Here is an 8,176-nt window from a genome sequence, read left to right as displayed (position 1 = left end):
GAACTTCTTCGGAAGTTGCTGAGGGTGCAGGCACCTTTTCTGCTATGTTTCAAACCAGGGTTCATTGAAACACCCTGAGAAGCAGCTGTGTGCGTGTGCACATGCTCGTTCTTGATACATGGTGGAGATATCTCCTTTGATTCATCTGGCTTGAGGCAAGCTAACTGGCCAGAAGGTGGCTCTTTTAAATAGCAGAGCTGTGTGGGAGCATCCTGATGGGGATTCCTACACCTCTGAGAATTTAATGTGCTTTGTGAGACCACCAGGTCAAACAGTTATATCTTTGCCCACTGCTGGTGGTAACAAAATCTGGTGATGTGAGCAGTGCAGTCCCAGGCTCTTGCACGTTGTAGCGTGCAGCCACCTTCATCTCCTCCTGTGGAGAGTGGAAAGAGCAGAGAGGGACACACTTGGAGGCAGCGTCTGGAGGGGCAGTGCTGAAACCCCCCTGATCTACATGGGGAGGGCGATGAAAGGGGTCTTTAACATTGTATTTATTCATGAATCTTAATTTAGCAAATAAGAGCTTGAACTTTTTAAGATACATCCAATCCTCTAAAATACACATAGAGACAGATAGGTTAAATACGGACAGTCACAAAGCCTGAGGCTAAATTGATTCAGTCTTTGCAGGCTGGTCTAAACTGCACAGATTAAATTGAAACAGAAGTGAACAGACATTCACTTTTGATTCAGGAAATCCAGCCACATGACTGCAGTGGGTCAGGCCAGGTGCAGGGTGATGCCAGAGCATGGCTCTCTGGCTGTGTGTTCACTTCCTCTTCCTGCTTCCACATGCCTCTGGGATTTGTAGTCCACATTTGCAACCAGTGGTAAGATTGAGCAGGGAAAGGGCTGTTTAACTTCCTCCCTGGCCCCAGACCCCATCCAGGGTTTATGTGGGCACGGGGGGGGGGGAGTTCCACTCCCTGACCCTGTAGACTGGGCTGCATCCCCAGCCAGGCTTGCCTTCCTCTCTCCCCACCTTGTCATCCAGTCTTCACTGCTCCAGCTAGGAAGAAAGGGCAGGCTGAGCCCTGTTCTCTGGAGTAGAGAGCACAGCCCAGCTCAGGGCTGCAAAGCATGCTGGGATGCTGCAGGACTGTGATTTAACTAGAACCGGGAATGGGTCTGGGAAAGAAGTTTCATAAACTGGTTTGACCCAAATCAGTTAAGTTTGATGCTACATTCAACCAGATTTATCTTAAACCAGTTTAAGCCATCTTGAAACTGTGCACTGAGCTTCTGTTCTGTTACAGTTTTAAACCAGTTTCTGATCACTTAAACCAGTTTATGTGTAATTTCTGTCCCTAGCCATACTTACCTTCCATCAGCAGGGCTCCCTGAACCCACATCAATGTCTCCAGGAGTGCTGGGTTCTTTACTTCCTTTCCTCTCAGTCTCTGACAGGTCCTTGTTTCTGTTGTGCTTAAGTTTGTGTTTCTTTATCTCAATATAATAATTCACTGACCCCTTCAGCTTTTCCCCTAGAGCTCTACATAATACACATCTCACTGTCTTGCTCTTTTAAATCTTAAATGTATTCCAAATTTGTTCTTAAGCATTAGTTCTCAGACATTGCACTTTGTTTCAATGTTCAAAAACATTTCTGCAGCTTTCTGGTTTGGAGGCAAGAGAAGACTTTTCTTTTAGCAAATTCCAAACATTACCACCACATTTCCAAGTGAGACAATCTTTTTCCTGCTCCCCCATTGAACATGAACTCGAAAGCACAAGTTTCCCATTGCTAAAACTTCCCAAACTTTCTGAAACTGGTCAGTGACTTTAGGGGTGTGACTTCTCTTCTAGGCTGTTAAATGAAGTAAAAGGGGTCATTTTAATGAAGACATTCTCAGCGCTATAGTTAGGGAGAGGTCTATTACCATCCTGCCCAGGGTGTTCTTCTGGATGGAGAAATTTGCTAAGGATATAACCATGACAGAAGCGCCGCTGGAGATCCTGGATTCAGCCCCCGTGGAAGGGAAACAGGGAAAGTCTCGAGCACAAAGGAATCGGGCCTGGAAACCCCCAGCTGGTCCCTGCCGAGCTGCTGCCTCTTGTTCCCTTGACTGCTGCTCCGTGGTGTTCGCTGCTTCTTGGTGCCCGGGGATGATCTGCGCCAGACCAGCTCCACAGTGCGACTGCAAGGGTGAACTCTGCCCCCGCTTTAGAGACCAAGAGCAGGAGATCCCGACCTCGGGCGCCAGGAGGTGGGAGGTTTCCTGCTGAGAGAGAGGCAGCGCGGCCGGGGTGACTGCAGTCTGCGGGGAGACGTTTCAGCCCCTGGTGTGTGGAGGACCCAGGCCCGGGGAAACGAGGGAGGGGGGCATGACAGCGGGAGCCTGCATGGGGCATGCATGCTCCATGCTCCGCCTCACCGGAAAGCAGTGTCAGGCTGACTTCCTGGCCCAAAGCTGCCTGTACTTGTTGCCTAATAAAAATCATGTCCCGCCCCCTTTACTGTTTCCTCTATATAATTTTGGTCCTTGACATTGAAACTCATGGTCTGAGACGTGATCTCCTGTGTCTGATGGCCAGCCTCCCCCTCTTCCTCCCCCTCCTCCATTCACATGCGCACACGCTGGGCAGCTGCTCGGTGTCACGTGTTTCTTCCTCATGTACACGCATGCTCCTAGAGTTTTTATTTTAAGGCTGAACATGTGAATACATCAGTCATGCAGGAACATTTCTGCCGCCGTGGCTCACAGCAGCATATTCTGTCTGCAACACAAGAGGAGAGATCTCGCATCAGTTGTGGGTAGCACAGCCCGGAGACCCCGGCTGAGGTCTGCGCCCCACAGTGCTCAGTGCTATATGAACACCAGATAAGGGATTGTGCTGATACATAAGGAAAGGTCAATAGAAAGGAAGCAGAAGGGGAATCTGAGGCCCAAAGAGGGGCCAGGACTTGGCCGTGATATTTCAGCTGCCCAGACTCGAGCCAGAAAGAGGACTCAGGAGTCCTGTCCTGACTGCCAAGGTTGATGTGTCCCATTAGATCACATGGCCCCATCCATTCACCTGCTTCCTGGGACTTTTTTCAGAGTCAGAAATGCTCTGGCCTGGATTTTCCCCTAAAATACTCCACACAAGGCACTATGTCCCACCCAGGAACATGCAGCCACCTCTGGGGTGGGACACAGCAGTTCAGCGCCATAAACCCAGCACAGCACTGACAGCAGCGGGGAAGAGGGGAATCAGTGATTACTGCAGCGACTGCACTGAGTTGCTGGAGAGCTGACTTGGAAGTACCAGGCCAGGATGAACCCAGACCCCAGTTCTGAGCATCGTTGTGACACAGCTGGAGAAGTAGTTACCTCCGGGCTCTGCCTTGGGTGCACATCATTCTTCATTGCTGCTGCTCTCCCTGCTGGAGGAAGCAGAGCAAGGGCTGTTAGCAGGGCAGAGACAGGGCAGGGGTTTGACCCTAGAGCATGCTGTGGGCCTTACCTGTACGGGGGCACTTGGTGGAGAGCAGGATGAGGACTTGGATCAGCAGGAGGAGGCCGACGCAGGGCAGCCCCACCCAGCGCACAACCCAGCAGAGACCTGCGGGGAGAGGAGAGGCTGAGAGCAGGGCACAGAGCCTGCGGCTTGGAGTGGATGAGGGTCCTGTTCCCAGAGGCTGCGGTGAGGGGCAGGGGTGATGCCCAGGGACAGGTGTCACGTACCCTCCGACATGGTGCCCAGGCCCTTAGGCATGGCAGCACTGATGTTTCTCCTTGTTCCCTCCTGTCTGGCGGTGCAGGTGCAGCACGTCCCCGTGTCCCACTTCTCTTTGGGGACTGTTGTCATGCTCCATGCACCTTCCCCATCCTGGGCTCCTGCATCTGCCTGTCCTGGAGACCCCTCCCCAAGGTCCCAGAGAGGTGTCCCCCAACCCTGAGCCTGCGGGGAGAGCAGGCAGAGCAGGGGGACGGGGTCTGGGAGCTCAGCTTCCTCCTTGGGGGAAGGTGCCAAGATGGCAAGGCTGGGTTGGGCGGCATCTGCACGAGAGTGGGAGCATCAGGGCCAGAGGCCATGGGGGAACACAGGTTGTTCACCACAGGACAGCTTGTGCCCACCCCACCCTGGCAGGAAAGCTGAGATGCCCGGGGCTTTGTCTATTCCAGTTTCAATACCAAACCCCTGACAGGGCATGGACCGAGGCATTTTTACCAGGGGTTTCTTGTCAGTGCTGGCAGGGGCTGCCTGGGGCACAGCTCACAGAGGGAGACCTGGGCTGGTGGGAAGAATGTAAACTGGGGAGACAGAAAAGCTGTCTTGCTGAGTGTCCCTGGAGCGGTGTTGGCTGCAATGCTCTGTGCCTCAGTTTCCCCAATGGCCATGAGACCTGGGAAGAAGCAGTGCAGCACCAGAGACATCAGTTGACACCTCCCAGGTGGATTCCTTCCCATCTACCTGAGTGCCAGCCCACACGGTTCTTGCCTTCCTCCATCCCTTCTCTCTGTGTCTCTGCATGAGGCATGGGGGGAAATCCACTGCCATGAACGCGGAGGTGCTCTCTGCCTACCACGCCGTGGATAGACGGGGAAACTGCCTGGTGCAGCCTGAACCATGACATGAACCTTCACACTGGACCTTTGAGCCCCATGGGCTGGAGGGGGAGTCTGCAGGACTTGAGGTTGGGGGGAGATTTCTCTCTGGTGTCCAGCATCCAGCTCCCTGTCCTTGGCTCTCGGCTGCTGAGGCTGTGCCGCTTGGAAATTGTGGCCATGTCTTTGGGCTCCCACGTGAGCGCTGCTGGGAGCTGAGATGGTTGAAATCCTGGGTCCTTTGAGTGAGACCCAGAGCCCAGGCCTCCTGCTCCCACCCCCTGCCCGGGGCACTGCCTGGCCCTGGCTGTCCCTGATCTCACTCCCAGCTTGGAGCTGACACTGGATGCAGGGTTGGGGGCAGAAGTTTTTTACCTCTTTTCTCTGGACTGACAATTTCTGAACTGCTGGAAACTCACCAGAGATGATCAACCTGGTCCCATTCCCAAAGCCAGCATATGTAAAGGCATCAACGGCACAGTAATAGACCCCAGAATCCTCCTCCTGCAGATCCCTGATGACTAGAGAGACTGTTTTCCCTGCACCGCTCACTTTACTTGAGTATCTTCCTTTTGCAGGTACAGATTTACCAGTCTGGGCAACGCACTGCAGACTGCCGTCCTGATGCTCTTTGTACCAGGATACAAGATAGTCTTCATACAAAACAGTGCAGTCCATCTGCACAGTCTGTCCTGAGGTCATCCAGATCTCTGCTGGGTTTTGCTGCAGCCACAGCTGCTCCTGGGAAGCAGCCACTGCAGAGGAAAGTGCGGTGTATGCATGGGGTGATCAGTGCAGTCAGCTCCCCCTCTGCAACATCCCAGTTTACTTTCAGCTTTCACTAAAGTGACACAGTTGAGTAAACCATGAAATTACCTGTGATAGTTATGAATTGGCAGTATTTGGGGTTATTGGGGAAAGCAAACAAGAAAATCACTCACTTGCCTCATATGAAGAGAATAAAAGGGAACATCATATTGGATGATACATCAAGAACAATTAAACTGCAGGAATATGAAGTAGTAAATGAAGAAGGGGGAATTCTGTTGAATTCTGACCCTTCTCCATGTATAGAGCACCAGTGGTCCCTGGCTCTGAGTTGTCAGACAGGGGCCAAATTGTTTTTTTCTACCTTCGCCCATGATTCACCATTTTCCACCAATGCAGAAATCTGCTTCTCTCTTATTTCTTCCAAGAACAAACACAACCACAAATCTCTCCCATACGTATCATGCAGCTCGATGCCTGCCCCAGAAGCAGCCCTCACACTAGCCCCCAAAACCCATTTTTGCTCCTTTCAGTCCTCTCTTCCCATACGATTCCTGTGTCCCAGAGAGAAACGACAAACTGTAACTCCAACAGGCTGGCCTGAAAATTGTCCCTGTTCCAGTGTCCAGTGCAATATCATCACCCCCAGCTTGGACTGAGCACAGATGAGGATCATTTGCTGCACTGCTGTGCTGTTTCCCAAAGGGTTTTTAACACACACACCATTGTATTACATCCCTCAGAGACTGAAATCTGTAACTCTCCCGTCTCTGTCTCTCTCTAGCCCCGTCGGGTGTTTCCATCCTGCCAGGACGTCCCTGTGCACAAGGGAATTGTTATTATGTGGGGAGAAAAGACCGAGGAGCTGAAAGACTTACCCTGCAGGGCGAGGAGCAGGATCCCAGCCAAGGGGCAGGACATGGTGTGGTCTCTTCAGCGCCGGGAGGATGCTGTGAGGCTGCTCAACGGGTCTCTTCTTTCTGAAAGCCTGGGTCACGTGGGAAGAAGATGTGCTTCCCTTCTCATCATGGAGGTGGGCACGTTGACAAGAGGAGGGGACACTGACCTCCAACATGCTGAGATATTTGATCCTTACCACTCCCTGCTCAATAACATCTGACCAGATGGGAGTTTCTTGCAAGAAGAAATCTTTCAGCTCCCCCCTGTAGCCAACCAGCCGCCCACTGAATCCTATCCTAGTGTCCTCTCACCTTGCTGAGATGCTTCCAGTGCAAGGTAGCAAGGCCAGGACCTCTCTGACCTGCTGTCAGTATGCTTATACAGCTCTACGGATATACCTGGTGAGGCTATAACCCACACATATCTTTAAAACTCGCACTGATGATACAGGTCCCTGTAAGTGCCCATACACAACATGTCTTGGTATGTGAGCAGGGCTGCATGGTACTAGGCTGCTGACCTGGACTTTCCTTGCTCTTCCTTCCCCTTTGACTTGTCCATCTCACTCCATTCACTGCAGCTCCATTTCTGTCTTTGAAATTAAAAAACTAATAAGCAGGAAGAGGGTACAGGGTAGAGCAATTTCAGAGAAATACCTTAGAGCAAAGAGTGCCATGTTAGCCTTTGATCACGCATCTGAGTTACTGCAAGCTATATATCTTGTTAGATCTCAGATAGCTTACTCATGAGTATCACCCGCAGGCAGGTGGAGATTCCCTCTGGAGGCAGGCAGTTCCTTGATCATGAGTTTCAAGACAGAGAGTGAGTTTCAGATGGTTCAACTTCTCTCTGTGAGTTTTCATCATGGCTACGGCCCCTCCTCCTGGGCAGTCCTTCACTTATGTAGTCCTTATGACCTCATTTACCTGATCCAATGAAGGCCAGCAACTGTTGGCTCCCAGCCAACCAATTTGAAATCCATCACTGGTTGCCGGGTACACTAGCAGGGTCTTTAGCCCCCTCCCAGTCATGTTGGCATTGCTTAGAACAATAGGGAGCTTAAGCCCCCACCCAGGTGTGTGAGGCCAGGCACGTAGGCAGAGGAAGCAGGTTTCCCCCCTTCCTCAGGAATGTATCCAGCTCAGGTTACAATTTAGGGTTACCTGAAGCTGATGGTGCCCGAGGTGTCTGCCCTCTGCAGGGACCATGCTAACCAAATTGTCAGCTAGCAGAGTTTGGGGAGAGACAGCGATGGTATTCTGCCACAGGGGGTATCTGAGGTGGGGCAACCAGCCCCTTGCAAGCTGGAACTCTGCCAGCCTGTGAGGCAAGATCCACAATTTCCCATGTTTTTATCCTTTAAAGAAGAATCATATTTTAATGCTAGTTGATCCATTTTAAAGCTTATTTGTAACTCTTTCATATAGTCTTGTGACCCACTTTTGGGTTGCGATCCACAGCTTGGGAAACACTGCTCTGGGCAACCTTGCATGGAGCAGGTGAATTGAATCGATCAGAGTAGATAGACTTCAGTGAATTGAATTGCACAGGTTACAGGTGTGTTCAGTATCTCGACATGCAAGGACCTGCTGTGAAAGCCCCTGGGCTGGAGTATCCCTCGGGCTGTGCCTGGGACACAAAGGGCTGTGGTGTTTTCCCTCCATCTGAGCTCCTGCTGGAGACACACACTCATGTCCATGGGGCACCTCCCAGGACAGAGGAGGAACAGCTCCTTCCCTTCCAGCGGGAATCATCCCTGTGGGGCCGTGCACACACTGCTGAGCTGATGCAGGGGGTTTCCTTTCAAGGCCATGTCCATGGAGCAGTGACAGGCAGAGTGGTCTGCACACGGTCTCTGGCACTTCACCCTGCTCAGGATAAACCTTTATTTCCAGCAGGCCAGGTTCTTTGGGTAGATGTGATATCTTTTATTAGACCAACTGAGTAGCAGCAACAAAGTTCTTTGCAAGCTT

At 51.7% G+C, this 8,176-nt stretch overlaps 1 protein-coding gene and 1 long non-coding RNA gene across 2 annotated transcripts; both read right to left on the bottom strand.

Moving 5' to 3' along the window:
• Positions 1-527: 527 nt before the first annotated feature.
• On the bottom strand, positions 528-3,544 carry LOC132245601 (uncharacterized). Its single transcript, XR_009457310.1, has 3 exons — positions 3,451-3,544; positions 3,318-3,370; positions 528-2,721 (listed from the first exon to the last, which is right to left on the bottom strand). It is a non-coding gene; the product is annotated as an uncharacterized LOC132245601 (long non-coding RNA).
• Positions 3,545-3,663: 119 nt separating this feature from the next.
• LOC132243318 (immunoglobulin lambda-1 light chain-like) lies at positions 3,664-6,611 on the bottom strand. Its single transcript, XM_059719090.1, has 3 exons — positions 6,182-6,611; positions 4,955-5,290; positions 3,664-3,986 (listed from the first exon to the last, which is right to left on the bottom strand). Exons 1-3 carry the CDS (start codon positions 6,222-6,224, stop codon positions 3,664-3,666), a joined length of 702 nt encoding a protein of 233 aa, XP_059575073.1. The 5' UTR covers positions 6,225-6,611.
• Positions 6,612-8,176: the final 1,565 nt, after the last annotated feature.

This window comes from Alligator mississippiensis, chromosome 15, assembly GCF_030867095.1.
Source record: "Alligator mississippiensis isolate rAllMis1 chromosome 15, rAllMis1, whole genome shotgun sequence".
In the NCBI taxonomy this organism is placed as follows: Eukaryota; Metazoa; Chordata; order Crocodylia; family Alligatoridae; genus Alligator; species Alligator mississippiensis.
Note: the sequence above shows the minus strand (reverse complement) of the source record. Positions and strands in the feature narration are given on the sequence as shown.